Source organism: Coffea arabica, chromosome 7c, assembly GCF_036785885.1.
Source record: "Coffea arabica cultivar ET-39 chromosome 7c, Coffea Arabica ET-39 HiFi, whole genome shotgun sequence".
In the NCBI taxonomy this organism is placed as follows: Eukaryota; Viridiplantae; Streptophyta; class Magnoliopsida; order Gentianales; family Rubiaceae; genus Coffea; species Coffea arabica.
Genome location: NC_092322.1, coordinates 36,853,069 through 36,871,967, shown reverse-complemented (window position 1 = coordinate 36,871,967; position 18,899 = coordinate 36,853,069). Strand labels below are relative to the sequence as shown.

Genomic DNA, 18,899 nt, shown 5'->3' with positions numbered 1-18,899 from the left:
AATGGCCAACCTTTTGTGATATAGCCATGGCAAGCAGGCATAGAAGAAGATGAAGTAGCTTTTACAAGAAGTTGGATGTCGGTGCAGATGTGGAATCTACCAAAACATTGGATATCTAAGGAATTGGCAAGAAAAATTGGAGGAGTACTATGAGGAGTTAAAGAGATCATTATTCCAAATATGGGTAGCAAAAAGGTTAAGCATGTTAAAGTTCTGGTGGAAATTGACATTATGCAACCACTTCTCCAGGGAACAACAATCAAGATGCAGGGGGTGACAAAATGGATAGAGTTTAGATATGAACGCTGCAGAGATTTCTGCTATGGATATGGGATTATAAGTCATGCAGAGAAAAATTGTAATCGAAAGAGAGCTAATATAGGGAGGAATACACAGTATGCAAGTTGGATGAAAGTAAGTCAACCAAGGAGTCCAACTAAGAAAAACAACCATCCTAGGAAGTAAGGCAGCATAGAAAAGGACACTGATGAACAATAAAGGAAGGAATCGAGTGATTTCCTGCTTCTCACATATGAGCCAGTAGGACATAGCAGAAGTGACATTCAAAAGGATGAGGATAGGAATGATCAAAGGGAAGATGACCAAAGACAAATGGAGAAAAGTAGTGACCAAAGAAGCATGAATAAGAAACTAAAAGAGATTCCAACAAAAGGGAAAATGATTATAGAAACACCGATGGAGGATAAAGGAAAAGGGGCAGTAGGGCAGACCAAAATTGAAAAAACATAGATAGAGACCACAAGAACAGGAATGACAGATATGATGTGGATTGATGTGGAGACAAAGGAATTACAAGGAGCAAGAGAAAAAAAAAAAGACACTACAGAGAACTGCAAGAGGAAGGTGGAAAGGAAGGGTAGGCAAAAAGCTGAAGAAGGAAGTAAGATGGGCAAAGAAAATTATAAAGAAAACAGGGGATGGAAGAGACTAGTTATGGAGGTGAGCAAAAAGAAACCACTACAACAAATATAGGGTAATAAGGAGGTCAGAGAGGGAAATAGGAAGAGAAAGAAAATGGCTAAAGAGGTAGATGGGATAACAGATGATGCAAAGATGGAAGATAGGAGCAAGCTGAGGAAGCATGCACAAATGGTGAATTCTAATAGGCAACTGAAGGTAATGGAACCCTCCCTCAATTGGGCTCTCAAATCCCAATGAAGGTGCTAGCATGGAATTGCCGAGGGGCAGGGAGCTCCTTGGTGGTTCCCCAACTCAAGGATGTAATACACCTCCACTCCCCTAATCTAAGACTAAGAATAAGAAGACTTTTATGAACACGGTAAAAATGAGAATTAAGTATGTCCAACTTTTTGTAGTGGACCCAATGGACAAAGCTGGTGGCTTGGTTATTATGTGAAAAAATGATTTAAATATTAAGAAAATACATTTCACAAATTTTACTATTGAGGTAATGATTGAGGATAGTGAATCGAGTACACAATGGTAGTGCACTTGTACTTATGCAAGTTCTAAGGATAGCAGGAGGAAAAAACAATAGGAAATTTTGAATCAAAGGAAACTATTATGGGGTAATTCTTAGATTATTATGGGGGATCTAAATGATATACTGTCGAATAATGAAAAATGGGGGCAAGATTAGGAATGAAGAAAGCTTTAGGGACTTTGGAAACTTTATCCAGGAGAATAGTCTAATAGATATAGGTTTTGAAGGGGTGCCATGGATTTTGTGTAATGGATGGGATCCTAAGAGGAAAATTAAGGAAAGATTGGATAGAGTGCTTACTAATAGGAATTGGAGACAATGTTTTGGTAGAGCTAAGTGCTTACATATAGAGAAAGAAGTCTTGGACCACTGTATTTTACTACTAGACACAAATCCTAATACCAGGCAAAAGAAGAGAAGATTCTATTTTGATAAAAGATGGCTAGAAGAGGAGGGCATCAATGAGGTAGTTAATAAAGTTTGGAACAAAGAACAGAGGGGTACAAGGCTTTACAAACTTCAAGCTAAGATTAAGGAGTGTAGGATGGCTTTATTGTCCTAGAAAAAAACTTTGAACATGAACTCCAGCAAACAGATTAAACAAATCAAAGAAAATATTACAGAGATACACAACAAAGGGGGGTGGGGTAAGAAGACTAAATTTGCTGGATTACATAAGATGTTGGGGGATGCTTACAAAAGAGAGGAACAATTTTGGAGTCAAAAGGCCAGGGTCAGATGGTTAAGGGATAGAGACAAGAATACAACCTATTTCTAGGCCATAGCGAAAGCAAGGAGGAAAAAGAACAACATTTCTACCTTAAAAACAAGGAAGGAAAATGGTGTAGCTTTGAGGAGGATGTAGAGTAGGTAATAACTAATTATTTGAACAACATTTTTTCCACTGGTATTACCCAAGGCATTCCAGTAGCTATCATTGACCAGATGAATTCATGGTTGACTAGACATGGGACTGAACAGGAGATTAGAAAAGCAATATTCTCTATGCACCCAACTGAAGCTCCAGGTACAGATAGTATGTCTCCCATTTTTTATCAAAAGTTTTGGCATATTATTAAAAAGGATATGACTGAAGCCATTCAAAATTTTTTCCATTTTGGTAAACTGCTGAATCTGTCAATGAAACCTTATCACCCTTATGCCTAAAATTGAGGCTCCTACTAAGGTTTCCCATTACAGACCTATCAGTTTATGTAACACCAATTACAAAATCATTACAAAAATTTTGGCCAATAGACTTAAACCTTTGCTTTGAAAGTGCACTAACAACACCTAATCAACATTTGTACCAGGAAGGTAGATAATTGATAATGTGTTGATTGTCCATGAATATATCAATGTTCTCAACAACAAAAGAATTGGGAAGGATGCCTATATGGTCCTTAAAATATATATGTCAAACGCCTACGATAGGGTAAAATGTGGATTCCTAAGGAAGGTTATGAGCAAGATAGGATTGTGTGATAGATAGATAGGATGGATAATGGAATGTATCTCGACTACCTCTTGTGCTGTCAATATTTATCGGGAGGAAAAGGGATATATTAAACCAACTAGAGGCATTAGATAAGGGGATCCTTTGTCCCTATACTTATTTTTGTTCTGTGCTGAGGGATTAATTAGTCTCTTGAATCAAAGGGTTAACTAGAAGCACATTTCTGGGTTAAAAATATTTTCTTTTGGTCTCACTTTGTCTCACCTATTTTTTGAAGATGATACATTAGTATTTTACAGAACTAATAAGAAAGAAGTAGAGAATTTGATGCAGATTCTCCAAAATATGCAAGAGCATCGAGACAAGTTATAAACACTGATAAGTGATCAGTGTTTTTTAGTAAGAATACGAAGGTGAATGAGCAGGAAGAGATTTTGGAGAAGTTAGGCAAAATGAAGCATGCAAAACAAAGCAAATACCTCAAGCTACCAATGGTGATAGGAAGAATAAAGGTTCAAATTTTTTCTTACATCAGAGAGAAAGTGATGAATTAGCTAAAAGGATGGAAGAGCAAGTTATCCAGCCAAGCAGGGAAAGAAACTTTACTTAAATCTGTGGCATTAGCTATGCCCACATTCAATGGCTCGCTGCAAGTTACGAAAGACCCTATGCAAACATATATGTAGCGAAATGCCCAACTTTTGGTGGGGATAGACTGGAGAGGAAAAGAAAACTCATTGGCTAACATGCGAGAGACTATCGGATGTGAAAGGGAGGGGTGGGCTTGGATTTAGGGATCTCCAAGATTTTAACATAGCAATGCTTGCAAAGCATCTCTGGGGATTATCACTCAACCTAATCTATTGGTTAGTAAAGTCTTTAGAGGGAGATACTTTAGAGGACATTCAATATGGGAAATAAATGGATGGCCAACAAATTCATGGATGTGGAAAAGCCTGTTAAGCTCTAAACACCTACTAGAAGTAGGCACAAGAAGGAAACTAGGGGATGACAAATCAATAAAAATATGGACAGACAAATGGCTACCTGATCAGGAAGATGGAAGGATAGATACAAGGAAACTAGAGGAATGCAATAAGAAGAAGGTAAGTGAGTTGATTAAAGATGGAAAATATGATTCGGAAATTATTACAAAAATGTTCGAGGAGGAGGATAGATGCAAAGTTGGAGAGATACCCATTAGTATGGAAGAAACCAGGGATAACATGTGTTGGGTGTTCTCTACAAGCGGAAACTACACTGTCAAATTAGGATATGAAGTAGCAAGTAGTTGACATATTAGGGGAGGAATGGAAAAGAGAGGCCACGAAAATGGGAGTAGGAATGAGTACAGAACAAGTATATTGAAGATGCTGTGGGGACTCAACATGAAACACAAGATAAAGCACTTGATTTGGAAGTGTCTGCACGGTATCCTTCTAGTCAATCAAGTGGTGAAAGATAGAACAGAAAGAGAGGAAGCTATGTGTACATGCTATAGGAAGCATGTGGAAACAATAGAGCATACCCTTCATTTGTAAGAATGCAAAAATGATGTGGAAAGTAGCACTACTGGATTGGGATTGAATTAAAGGTTTAAGATGAAGCTTCTAGTTGTGGCAGAGTCAGCTAATGGAAGTCGCAAAAAGAGAGGAAGAAAGAGAACATATAAGCCTAACAAGGAACGTTTTGTGGCAAATTTGGAAGAACGGGAATGAGATTCATTTTAATGGAATGAAGAAAAATCCAATTATCCCATCCAATAAAGCGGTAAATCAGTGGAATGAGCATAGACAAGCTCAGGAGAGGGAAAAGAAAGAGTCGGATAGGCAGAGAGAGTCGGATAGAGAGTTGGATGGGATGCAGTGGCCAGAGGAGCAAATGTCAAAGTCATTTCTTGTTGGGCAAAGTCAGAAGAGAGGTATGCTGAAACGATAATTGAAGAAGCTAAAGCCATAAGATTTACTCTAACGAAAGCAAGAAAAGAAGGTTGGAATATAGTTGAATGTTAGTCTAATTGTAAGCGATTGATTGACAAGATTAATTCGAGTATGGACAAGTTGTCACTTCTGAATACAGTGCTTGTGGATATCAATAGATTTCGGATGGGGTTTGTAGAATGTTGCTTTTTCTTCACTTGAAGGACAAACAACTATGTGGGATATAAACTGGCAAGGTTTTGCTATAGATATGTGTGAAGAAATTTTTTGGAAGGATTCCTTTCCAACTTAACTGTTACAAGTAGCCAAGAGTGATGTAATGAGTAGTTGCTCAAACTGATGTAGTTTCCTTTTACTAGTTGTAAATTCTGCCATTTTGGGGGAAAAAATCAAAAGTCATAAACATCTCTCCCCCCAAATCAAAAGTCATAAACATCTCTCCCCCCAATTTTTCTCTTCTTCCTCTTTTTGCCTCTACCTTCAACCCTTATCTCCTTCTTTTTTTTTCATCTTTCTTTTTTTCTTTCAAATTTTTTCTTTATAATTAATTATAATAAAATTACTTTGTTACTATTTTTTAGATGATTATTGTTGACCATGGAGAAGTATCGTGACAATCAATTGATTTATACTATTACTTCCACCTCCATCAATTTTAACTCTTTGATCCAGTATTTTGCTTTTTCCCTTCTTCTTTTCCTTCATTCTAATTTTTCTGTGCCTTTCCTCCTTTCGCTCAGTTGATACATCTTTTCCTTTTTCCTATACAATTAATTGAATGTATGTTTTTCTTTCACGAAAATGGATATTTTCTTTTGTTAAAAAATCATGATTCGTGATCATCTCTTTTTTTAGGAGAAATATAGACAATAGACTTTTTATCTCCGCTACTCCTACTATCTGGTATTTTTTTCATTAACTATATTTTATTTAGCCTTTACAATTTTTCTTTTTTGGCCTCTTTTATCCTGTTAGCATGGTGTATTTATTTATTTTGGCTTGATCTCCATGATATTTATTAAGCGTTTCATTATTTTGGTCATGCAAGTCAATTCTTCTTTTGTGAGATTTATCTTCAATCTAAATGTACAATTTGTATTTTGCAATTCTAATGTCTTAGTTCCTTTTCATTGCATAATTGAATCTTGCATTTCCTTTAGTAATTCTTTGGTACTGAATTTTTGTACCCTTTTTATGCATTGAAAAGCCTTCCATTCGAATTTCTTGCACGTTTTATTGTGAATTTTTAGGATGGAAGTTTTTACGTGATGGTGTCTTGTTTGAAAAACAAATAGTGGTGAAATTTTATGCATTTGTGATTATAATGCATGATATTTGAGCTTTATTAAGCATATATCATTTATGTTAACATTGAATTGGTTTTGCATATCTCATGTGCTTGGTTTTTGAATTCTTTACTATTGTTTGTCCATACAACAAGGATATTCATAACCTTTTGGATGATACTTTATGTTAGCCTTGGACACGAGTTTAAATGATTACAGTAAGATATATCTCTACTGCATCACATTAAGTAAGCTTGAGCAAACTTTTGAAACATTCCACTAAAGATAAACTCTATTTTTATAGGCTCATTTTTTGACAATTATAATTGCTCTTTATTTGAAAGCAAATTATAGTGTGATGAATTTTAGCCAGAATTTTATAGGTGGGTCTAGGCTATGCTTACACAGCCTAATTCCTTCTAGTCTACCTTGTATATAAGAAGAAAGCTAAGTTATTGTAGCAACCCATCTTTTTGATATATTTATTGCCTATACTTTTGACAAGTGGAATGTTGCTCATTTTAGCTAAACTTTTCCTTCCCTTTTTTTATTCAATTGGCCCAAAAAGGTTAAAATATTTTTTCTCCATCAGAAAATCAACTACATCTCTTCTTCTTCTTTTTGTAGTGACTATAACTTTTTTATTTTTATTTTTTAAAACTAATCTAACTAAGGTTGTTGCCATGTTCCTTTTTTCCCCCAAGATAATTAGTTATTTAACAAGAAGAAGTCTTTATTGTTTCTTTGATCTCATTTTACATTTTCTTTTCTTCCATTTTTTCTTCATCTATAATCTCTCTCATTTGCTTTGTTCTTCAGTCTTAATGTTATAGCCAATTAGCATTTGTTTGTTAAATTTATAGGTTGACGTTTTTATTTGGTATTTCTTCATGGATAAAAAGCATAATATTGAAAGATGTAAAAAGTTCTTAGAAGTCATTTTATACTAGTGATCATCTTCTATGAAGAATAAAGCAAAAAATTCATTCTTTTCTTTCCTCCTCCCAGGATTTGATTACTTATTTCACATTTTTTTCATTTTCTTTGTTTTTTTGGTTCCATTTTGTAATTATCTACAATTTTTATGTATTTTTTAGGAGAAAAGATATATCATGTGATGTTTCAACCAAGATAATTCTAATTAGCCATTCTTCTATGTTTGTTTTTCTCTGTTTCTTTCTCCTTCCCTTTTGCAATCACTTTCAATTTAATTGAAGCATCCAATAAAATTTTGTATATATTTAAGCTAATGTTAATTTCTTTTTTTTAATTACTTAAATCTTGTAGTATCAATCTGGTTGGCAAACATTGATTGTAGTTGGTGGTGGAAGTCAGAATTGAGGCTTTTAGCTTAAAGTGTGACTTGGCAAAAAAATTGTTAGAAAATTGAATTTTGATTAGGAAAATGTTTTTGCAATAAAAAAAAGATTCTGCTCTATTTTGTATATGTAGATCTGGAAACGTAGTAATTCATATTTTTATCTAACCTTACTATTTACATTCTGGAGTTGTGGGATAATGTTGTCACCTTTAGTTGGGATTTAAATAGATAAACTAGCTTCTTCTATCAAAAAAGAAAGAAAAATGTGCAATTTGTAGTAAACTATATCGATGTTGAAGATTGTGCCAACTCTTAGTGGCTTTCTAAACTTTTTCTCATTATTAAAATACTGGAAGCATTATGATTGCTTTTGACTTAGTTACAACTGTTGACCTTGGTCGATCAATCCTTGGTTTTGATGATTAACAAACCAAAATGTAGATTTGGGCTAATGTTTTTATGTGAGTAATTTGTTAGAACAGATTCTTGTGGCATAAAAGAAGAAGCAAAAACAGGGCACTCATGTGGGATGTCCGAAAGGAAGCTATCGGACGTCCGAAAAGGTGAAGAACATCAAGAAGGAAACTCTGTCGGACGCTCGTGAGGAAGCATCGGACGTCCGGAAGGATCGGACGCACGCCTCGGACGCACATCGATCGCATCGGACGTCCAAGAAATTTTGCAAAGATTTGATGACTCTCTGATGATGTTCGGACGCAGGGTTCGGACGTCCGACAGGTGGTTCGGACGTCCGACAGGCCAACGGCTAGTTTTGACAGCATTTAATATTTGACCGTTGGAGAGCATTTTGGAGCCATTTCTCACCTTCTATAAACACCCCAAAGCACAAGAAGACAAGGGACTTTTGCCAACACAAAATACAAGCTTACAAGTGAGATTTTTGAGTAGAAAGATTCTTTGTTGGTTGTATAAGGGGTTGGAAAAGTTGGGTTGTGAGGTTGCTCAAGTGAAGGTTACTCTCTAGGAGGAGAAAAACCTTGGTGAAGGTGAACCTATCACTTGAAGTGGTAAAACCTTGGTGAAGGTTGCCTCATTTGTATAAAATAGTTCTTATTTGGGTGAGTGATCTTTCAAGTGTAGGTTGTTGAGGGTTAACTAGAATAGTTGTAAAATTCCTTGGCTCAACCAAAGTGTGTTTGGGGTGAGGAAGGAGTGAGCCTTCACTTGTACATCTTGGTTAGTATCGCCATCAATTGAAGAGGCTATTGGATTGATATTTGGTTTGCATTTCTTATCTTTTCTCTTTAATTAAGTTTTCTTTATTGTGCTTAAATTTGATATATCTTTGTGCATCATTGTGAAATTGTTTGTACTCATTAGGTTGCACCGGACTCTTACAATTGGTATCAGAGTTTGGTCTCTTTTGATCAAGCTTAACCGCTTAGAGTAAAGATCATGGCAACCATAAAAGTTTCTTTTTTTGAAGGGCAATCTATTGATAGACCACCTATGTTTAATGGTTCTCATTTTAGCATGTGGAAACAAAGAATGATGATTTTCTTACAATCCGTTTATATTGAATTATGGTATGTGGTAGAAGATGGTTCTTATGAAATTAGAATAGTTGACTCTACCACCAATTTGAGTAGATTAAAGACTAGACAAGAATTGAATGAAAAAGACAAGAGATACCTTTCTTTGAATGCCAAGGCCATGTGTATATTGTACAATGCATTAGATGTAAATGAATCTAGTAGAATTAAAGGTTGTAAATCAGCTAAAGATATTTGGGATAAATTGTGTGTATTTCATGAAGGTAACCAAGATATTAAAGAACAAAAGAAATCTTTGCTTGTTTCTCAATATGAATTTTTCAAAATGCATCCTCTTGAAAATGTTGATAAGATGTGTAGTAGATTTTGTGACATTATTGAAGATTTTAAATTGTTTGGAAAAGAATATTCTTTGGGTGAGAAAAATAGAAAGATTTTGAATGCCTTACCAAAAGAATGGGAAAACAAAATAAATGCTATAGAAGAGGCAAAGGATTTAAATTCTATGTCCATTGAATCTCTTGTGGATACCCTAACCTCTTATGAATTAAAGCTGAAATTCAAAGTGCAAGAGGAAGAAAATGCAAGAATGTATAAGAGAGGCGTAGCTTTTAAAGCATCTCAAGTGGGGGATAACCCATCCTTCATGGGTAATGAAATCATGGAAGTGGACAATGATATAACTCCTCACATCAAAAGTTTCAAGAAGATCTTCAACAAGAGATGCTCAAGAGGAGATTGCAAAATTACATGGGATGAATGCAATTCAAAAAGAGAAAAAGAAGAGTTGGCCCAAATGACACTAATGGCCGTTGGAGAAGATGATGTAAGTTCTTATCACTCTTCTTGTGATAAAGATAATGAAAATGATGATGTGAAAATTCTTATGATTAAAATGCATAAAAGTTTGAGAAAATCTTATGCTAAAAATAAAGATTTGAAAACAAAAATAAATGATTTGTTGGAAGAAAACTCCAAACTGTTTCAAGAAAACAAATGTTTGAGAATGGAAAATGATGATTTAAAAAATCAAAAAAGTGTTTTTGATTGTAAAAATAATTTGAAAAGGAAGTTAGAAGAGAAAACAAAGTTTTATGAAAAAATGTTGGAGGAACAAAATGTATTAAAGAAAAGAATTAATGACTTGAACGAGTTTCTCCAAAATGAAAAACAAAAGTTTTCTCAAACAAAAGAAAGCAAATCTTTTCAAGGCACAAATAAGTTTGCTATGATAAGAAATAAGAAAATTAGTTGCATGAAATCCACTTATGTGCAAAATACTTCTATCATGTGTAACTTTTGTTGCAAATTTGGACATATGCAAAATGATTGCTATGTAAAGAAAAATATGAGAAAAGGCATGAAATTCATGTGGATTGCTAGATCATGTCGTATTAACTCCCAATGACCCTATAAAGAAAGGGTACCAAATGAAATTTCTCATATTTAGGTACATCATGAAGATTTGATCCAAGTAGTGCTATATGGTTGTAAGTACAATTGAAAATTTTGATATTCAATATGGTCTTGATTTGAAAAATAAAGGGGGAGTTTGTTTTTTTTTATTGATGCCAAAAGGGGGAGTAGGATTTATTGAAATTTCTTTGTATGTTGGCACTTTCTAAGGGGGAGCTTTATTTGAACTTATTTGATAAAAGAAATCTTCATTTTGTTTGTCATCATCAAAAAGGGGGAGATTATTGACCTTGGTCGATCAATCCTTGGTTTTGATGATTAACAAACCAAAATGTAGATTTGGGCTAATGTTTTTATGTGAGTAATTTGTTAGAACAGATTCTTGTAGCATAAAAGAAGAAGCAAAAACAGGGCACTCATGTGGGACGTCCGAAAGGAACCTATCGGACGTCCGAAAGGGTGAAGAACATCAAGAAGGAAACTCTGTCGGACGCTCGTGAGGAAGCATCGGACGCACGCCTCGGACGCACATCGATCGCATCGGACGTCCGAGAAATTTCGCAAAGATTTGATGACTCTCTGACGACGTTCGGACGCAGGGTTCGGACGTCCGACAGGTGGTTCGGACGTCCGACAGGCCAACGGCTAGTTTTGACAGCATTTAATATTTGACCGTTGGAGAGCATTTTGGAGCCATTTCTCACCTTCTATAAACACCCCAAAGCACAAGAAGACAAGGGACTTTTGCCAACACAAAATACAAGCTTACAAGTGAGATTTTTGAGTAGAAAGATTCTTTGTTGGTTGTATAAGGGGTTGGGAAAGTTGGGTTGTGAGGTTGCTCAAGTGAAGGTTACTCTCTAGGAGGAGAAAAACCTTGGTGAAGGTGAACCTATCACTTGAAGTGGTAAAACCTTGGTGAAGGTTGACTCATTTGTATAAAATAGTTCTTATTTGGGTGAGTGATCTTTCAAGTGTAGGTTGTTGAGGGTTAACTAGAATAGTTGTAAAACTCCTTGGCTCAACCAAAGTGTGTTTGGGGTGAGGAAGGAGTGAGGCTTCACTTGTACATCTTGGTTAGCATCGCCATCAATTGAAGAGGCTATTGGATTGATATTTGGTTTGCATTTCTTATCTTTTCTCTTTAATTAAGTTTTCTTTATTGTGCTTAAATTTGATATATCTTTGTGCATCATTGTGAAATTGTTTGTACTCATTGGGTTGCACCGCGCTCTTACAACAACTAAAGCTGTGCTACTATTAATACGGCAATGCACTTTTAATGTACTAATTTTAGTGTTAAAAAATCTTTATCCAATTCACAATAAATAGGGGAGTTGAGTTCATAGATGGAATTTCTTTCCACAACAAATTTTGAAGAAAATTTTATTTATACTTCATGTTTTGTCAATTGTATTCCTACTATTTATATTATTATATAGTCAAATAAATAAAAGTTATATGATAAAAATGATAGTGGAAGTATGATTAACAAAAATGAGAGTTCAAATAACATTTGTCAATTTTAATTATTTTGATACTCATTTTTTCTGCTATATTTCTATTCATTCATCATGTGCTAAAATAATTTGATGTTTTGTGTTCGACTAAGTTTTTAAGGGGTCCAAACTATGTTTTGCACAGCTCAAGTACCTCTAGTCTTTAAACAAATTTAAAACTCTGATTTTTGTTACCATGACCTATTTTTAATTAATCAAGTTCAAGGTTTCTTTTCAAAGTCCAAACTGACCAAGACAAGTCTTTTTAACGATGGACCAAGTTTTAAAAGTTGAACCAAAATCTATCCCATTCTATTATGTGCCAATTTACATAAAAGATATAAACTTTTTTATGAGATATTTCCAACTAAGATAGGAAAGCTTTCCAAATGGAGAAACTTTTTTAATCGGGAAACTTTTTAAAATGGGAAACCTTGAATCGCACTTTTCTTCAAAGTTTCAAACATGTTTTCTAAGGTTATTAGAAAAAGAATTTTGTACCCTAAGAGTATAATGTGAGGACTTATTGAGGTATATATGCTTTTGGCTCTGGATTTGAAACAACTTTATGGTAACGCTAAGATATCTATAATCGAGTAGTCTAAGGTAAGTGATGCGAACTCGATTCTCCAAGCTCCTACTCTCGAAGAAACAAATTGCACAAGCAGTGGAAGGATCTATCTTGATCAGGTTATAGACAATTGGGTGGATTCTAAACAATCAAGGATCGCTCGAAATTGATTATAATGATAGAATGACGCCACAATCTAGTGCGTTTCTAGATTGATAAGTCAGTTGAAAACTCAAGAATCCTCTCAAGTATTCAAGTTAGGGGCTTTTGGATAAGAGACTCGTGAAAACACAGAGTGTTGCTGAAATTTCGTAATTCATCTTGACATAGTAAAAACGTTAAACTCAAGGCTTATTTATAGCCTTTACATGACTTAAAAACTGGAACCAACTAGGGCTTACATATTGACTTTCCTAAAACCTAATTTGCCAAGACTACTAAAAGAAATCACTCAAATCAGTTCAACTAAAGGTTAACATGACCTAGCCATGTAACTAACCAAACTAACTCTAGTTAGCAACTAACAATTGGAAAACGTTGGAAATGACTTAAACTAATGGCTGGAAATTAATTAAACAAATGACTCTAAGTTATCATCTCTTCATTGGAATTGGATAGATTGCACATGATTTAAAGCTTTGTTGAGCATGACCAACTTTGAAGATTAACTAAACGAAAACTTTATGATTTGAGAGATGATTAATAAAAAGTAAGTTTTTTTCCTTTCATGGAGTTCCTTACTGAAAATTGAGTTTCTTCTTGAAATGTATCAAGTATTTAGCTTGGATACTTATGATGTTCAAGGCAAGAGATCACATCATCTTTTTCTTTCAAACTAATAACCAATCCACTAAGTTTCTAGAGACGGATTCTCTTTAGGTCTAATAAGGTAGTTATTGTTCCATAACCTGATCAAAATAGATCCTTCCGCTACCTGATGAATTTGGTCCTTCAAGACAGGTTCTTGCTGGATCGAGTTTGTATCAGTAAGTGATGGCTGTTCCTTTGTATTTCTTAAGAAATAAGATTTCCTATTTTAAAATGTTTTTCCTTTTGGTTAAGCTTTCCACTTTTGGAAAGTGTGTTAAAATTTTTCCAAAATGGAATATTCTGTATCTAGGAAAGTTTTCCTTTTTGGAAAATTTCCTCTTTGGGAAACGATTTCTCTTTGGAAAGTGCCTTAGTTGGAAATATCTCACAAAAGATTTTTTTTTTTAAGGTGTGCACGACACTTTCACCCAAACTTGGGTTCAGTGTGGCCCTAAAACTAAGTCCATCCTCAAGAAAAATTGCCTAGATAAATTTGGGATTTTAGAAGAAACTTTGGGCGTAACTAATATAGATAGGTCATGGTAACAAAACTTGGTGAGCTTGTTTAAAGGATTGAGTATTTGAAATTGTCCTTCAAAAAAAAAGTATTTAAAATTGGTCTTAGGTTCCATAAGTTCAATTGTGGGCCAAACTATATAAGAACATGCATATTAAAGAGCATGGGTCCAACAAATTAATTTTCTTTTTCTTCAGCAAGTTTGCTCCAAAAAAAAAATACTTACTCAGTACAATCAGTTAACCCAATTTGGTTGGGGAAAGCTTACACTTGAGCCCAACAAATGAAATGGTAAAATAAGAACCTTAACATCACAACTCTATTAGAAAACCAAAAAGTTGGATTTTGAACAAGTAGGTGTTGCTAAATTAACTTCACCGAACTGAATCCACAAGAGCACTATTTCAAGACTATTAAAGTTTGGACCAATCCAACAAAATAATCCAACAAAAGTTTACTACTCAACCCAATCAAATGACCCAAAAAACATACCTCACGACAAAAACAACACAACATCTTCATCAGGTCATTACTGTCAGAATAGCATGATGTCGTAGCTACCCATTGTGTTACTATTCTAGGGGCAAGTGCAATTCTAGCTCCTCCCTTGAGGAACAGCCACCCTTCTATATTTCTTTTTTTTTTCTTTTTAAGCCAAATAACCAAGTAACAAAAAAATCATGCCTTTGTCATCTTATTTGTTTCAAACTTGTGGCTACCCATATTCTACTCGATCTTTGAGCCATCAACAAGCAATAAAACCAATGTGTCCAATCATAAAAATCACACTTAAATCCAAACATATTCATAGGGAACTCTACAAAATCTTCCAAACCTAAATAAAATCTTAAAAACAAAAATATTTAGAAGTTGATGACCTTACCATATACTGTTTGTGAAATTGACAATATTGCTAAACTCCTCCTTGATGCTGCTCTCTCTCTCTCTCTCTCGCTCTCTCTCTTTCCCTTTTTTCTTCCCCAATCTTTATGCACAACTCTTTTGTGTATGTATCTAATTTTGTCGAACAAAATAAATTACGTATGAAGAATCTGTCGAGAGCATGATCTAAATAGGACACTAAATAGGCGCAATTGAATTGACCTGCAATGAGTCGAACAACGAGACTATCTCCCTATTGTGACTCCAACACTCAAGCCAATTTGAGAATAGTAGAATAGAGAAGAATAAATGTAATGTATTTTTTGTACCTTTTGTTAGTCCATCCAACTATTATTTACAAGGCTTCCCTGGATATCTATGAAAGAGTCCAGAGTTATCCTTCTACTTTTCGTAGTCATCCCATTCATGAGTATGAATCCTACTAAGTTACTAGAGTTAGAGTAACTTTGGCCCTAATCTTATCTCGAAGATTTGGCTGTCCCCAGCTAAGATAATCAGTTCGGTTCAATTCTGGTTCAAGGGTGAGGTCCGAACAGAGCTCCATGGCCCTGACATGTGTCCATAGAGAGTTTCCCTCTCCACAACGTACATCTAATAAATGGCTATATCAAAGAATGTATTCTATGCACCCATTTTCTCTTAGTTATTCTTAGGTAGTGAGACAAAGTAGAATACTAAGTTAAAACGTTGAATAGATAATGCAATTACAAACTACTTTGGTTAATTAAAAGATTTTGGATAAAGAGAAAGACCAAAAAATTCAAGGTTTCACCATAATTGCAATTAAAACTTTATATGGGGATTTGCATATTTCTGTCTACATTTAATTATTTAGAAGATAAGGAATGGAAAATTATTGGAGACTGACATGATGAACTCAAAGTATATGACACAAAAAGAACTTGATGTATCTACGAACAACAAGCATTTATGGGATGCGACCAACTTTCTAAATGTATATGTCTTATATTGTCATCAAAATAAAGCAATGATAATAACAAAACAATAAGAGAGTACTCAATCTAAATGAAGCATCGTCCACGCCAATAATGACGTGCAAAATATCCAGCAAGTAAGAGGGAAAGGTGTCTGTGCGCGTTTTCCTTCAGATAGCAACTGCGGTCAGCAACATCAACTTATTACTCCTTCCAGGTTTTGCCTTATGATTAATTTTTTTGGAATATTAGAGGGGTTTCTGAACCCCTAAATCTTAGAAGATTGGTAAAATTAATTTGAATGCATGGTGTTAAGTTTGCTATCATTTGTGAGCCTAAAACTGATGTGTCTAAAACTGAATCCATTCTCATGCGTCTGGCATTTGATTCGGTGATTACAAATTTGTCGGACGATCTCTGGGTTTTTCCTTGCAATCCTTTTAGTTGTTCAGTTGTCAAGAACTCAACCCAGCATATATCCTTATCTATTCAACATCCATTGCTACCTGGCCCCATTATTTTTTCATTTGTGCATGCACAGTGTTCTGTAGAGGAGCGTAGGGAACTATGGCAGAATCTTCTAGCTGACAGGCCTAACTCTCTTCCATGGTGTATTGGGGGGAGGGGATTTCAATGTCATTCTAGCTCCTCATGAAAGGTGCGGGGGTCAGCCATTTGGTGTTCATGAGAGGGTAGAACTTATGCCTTTCATGGAGGCAGCTGGCATTTTTGACGTGGGCTTTTCGGGAGCAAATTTTACATGGTGCAACAATAGGAGGGGTAGAGCTAAAATTTGGAAGTATTTGGATAGACTCATAATTAATGGGGAATGTGCAGAGGTCTCTCCCATCATTTCTGTTGAGCATTTAGCAAGACATCCATCAGACCATGCACCTCTACGGATCTCTTTTTCTACTCGCTTAGACAACAAGTCGAGGCCGTTTCTATTCTTGAATGTTTGGACGTCGAAGGCAGCTCTTTTGGAGGTAGTTAGAAGTGCTTGGGATAGACAAGTGAATGGAGCTCCATTGCACGTCTTATATTTAAAATTAATGGCAACCCGACAGGCTATTCAGGTTTGGAACAAGCAAGCCTTTGGAAATGTCTTTGATGTAGTTAGGGAGGCAGAGGCTGCGGTTCAACGGGCTGAAATGGAGTGGGAGGGCAATGACTCTGAGGAGGCACAGGAAGGTCTTCATAAGGCCCAGGCGGACCTCAATCAAGCGTTGTTACTTGAGGAACACTTCTGGAGGTAGAAGGCCCGAGTGAAATGACTTCACAGTGGTGATCGGAATTCAAAGTTTTTCCATGCAGTGGTGAAGCAGAGAAGGGTTCAGAGCACCATTCATAGGATTAAAAATTCACAATGCTCCTGGGTAGAGAAGGAGGAGGACATAGCAAGTGAGGCGATTCAGTTTTTCTCGAACCTATTCTCTGAACATTCTGCCCCTGCACCAGATATGCTTCATCTAATTCCCCCTTTGATCACGGTGGAGGACAATGAGACCTTGGAGGCTATCCCATCCATGGAGAAGGTTCGACGGGTGGTGTTTGCAATGGATGGGGAGAGTGCTGCGGGACCGGATGGATTCACGGGTAAGTTTTTCACTTTTTCTTGGGATATCATTGCTCGGGATATCTATAATGTGGTATTCAGTTTTTTCTGTGGGGCTGAGTTGCCTAAGCTTGTCACCTCTACCTCTGTTGTGCTTATCCCTAAAGTATCAAATTCCCAGGATTTCTCGATGTTTTGGCCGATTAGTCTTTGCAATTTTTTTAATAAACTGCTATATAGAATCTTAGCCGATCGGCTCTCCACCATTTTGCCAAAAATTATGTCCCCCTAACAGTCAGGTTTTGTCAAGGGGCGGAATATAACCAAAAATTATTTGCTCGCCCAAGAAGTGATGTCCGGTATTGGCCAGCCCTCTAGAGGGGGCAATGTCGCGTTAAAGTTGGATATGTCTAAGGCATATGATCGGGTGTCCTGATTTCATATTGTTAGTGTGTTGCGGAGGTTTGGATTTGGAGAGCAGTTCATAGATAAGGTCTAGCGCTTGCTTTCTAATTTGTAGTTCTCAGTCATTATCAATGGTGCCTCGCATGGTTTCTTTAAGTAGGCTAGGGGGCTCCGTCAAGGAGACCCATTGTCATCGGCGCTATTTGTCATTGGATCTGAGGTGCTATCGCGAGGTCTAAACAACCTTGCAGTACAACTTGGATTTGTTGGGTTTAGGGTTCCACATGAGTGCCCTTCTATCACCCACTTAGCTTTTGCTGATGATGTGTTTATTTTTGCGAATGACTCATCTAGTTCCCTGCAGCGCGTCATGCTGGTGTTGGAGTTGTATCAGCAGTCATCGGCTCAATTAGTTAACGCTCAAAAAAGCGGTTACCTAGTACATCCGTCCATGCCTCCTTCTCGACGAAGGGTGATTGAGCGGATCACGAAGTTTGCCAGGCGATCCTTTCTAACTCGATACTTGGGATTCCCCTTGTACTTAAGCAGGTGTAGGTCATCATTTTTTGAGGAAGTCAGTCAAGCTGTGTTGGAACGGGTGTTGTAATGGAAATCAAGGTTTCTCTCCCCAGGCAGGAAATTAATCCTTATCAACATGTCCTAGCTTCTATTCCCATACATTTGCTGTCGACTGCAATGTTGCCGAATTCGGTTTTCACATTGATAGAAAAGGTTTGTGCAGACTTCTTGTGGGGATCAATTGCTGAGAGATCAAAGTTTCATTGGATACGCTGGTCTCAGTTGTGCTACCCAGTGGAAGAAGGGGGAGCAGGATTTCGGAGACTTGGGGATGTTTATAGAACCTTCTCGTGTAAGTTATGGTGGAGGTTTTGGACCGGGTCTTCGCTTTAGGCAATCTATCTGGAAGCCAAATATTATAGGGAAACACATCCATGTCAAGTGCCACTGAATTTTTCTGCTACGGCTATTTGGAGATGACTGTGGAATATTAGTCGGCAAGTGGAGTTGTCAATGCTATGGCAGGTTAATGAGAGATCCTGTCACTTTTGGTATGACAATTGGCTAGGTAGCGGTGCTTTGTTTCTCAGAGCGACTGCTATCTCAAAGCTTACCTTTAGGGACTTTATTATAAATGGGGATTGGGATGTCCAGCTGTTATCTCGAGCCTTACCCCAAGGGATTGTCCCCTCAATCTTACAACATCCTCTACCTAAAGTTGGTCACGCAGATGAGGTTATTGGGACGCCGGCGGCATCTGGAAAATTTACTTTAGCTACGGCTTTCG

General features: G+C 36.3%; 1 protein-coding gene across 1 annotated transcript; it reads left to right on the top strand.

Annotated features, from left to right (window-relative positions):
• The first annotated feature begins 1,035 nt into the window (after window positions 1-1,035).
• On the top strand, window positions 1,036-18,200 carry LOC140010677 (uncharacterized). Its single transcript, XM_072057988.1, has 6 exons — window positions 1,036-1,137; window positions 3,977-4,027; window positions 4,545-4,842; window positions 16,225-16,824; window positions 16,948-17,354; window positions 17,754-18,200. The coding sequence occupies exons 1-6, from the start codon at window positions 1,036-1,038 to the stop codon at window positions 18,198-18,200; spliced, it is 1,905 nt and encodes a 634-aa protein (XP_071914089.1).
• Window positions 18,201-18,899: the final 699 nt, after the last annotated feature.

Coding starts and splice junctions, on each gene's coding strand:
- LOC140010677 (XM_072057988.1), top strand. CDS start 1,036: ATGGCTAAAGAGGTAGATGGGATAACAGATGATGCAAAGATGGAAGAT. Junction 4,028..4,544: donor AGGAATGCAATAAGAAGAAG/GTAAGTGAGTTG, acceptor TAGTTGTGGCAG/AGTCAGCTAATGGAAGTCGC. Junction 4,843..16,224: donor TGGGCAAAGTCAGAAGAGAG/GTATGCTGAAAC, acceptor TCTAGCTGACAG/GCCTAACTCTCTTCCATGGT.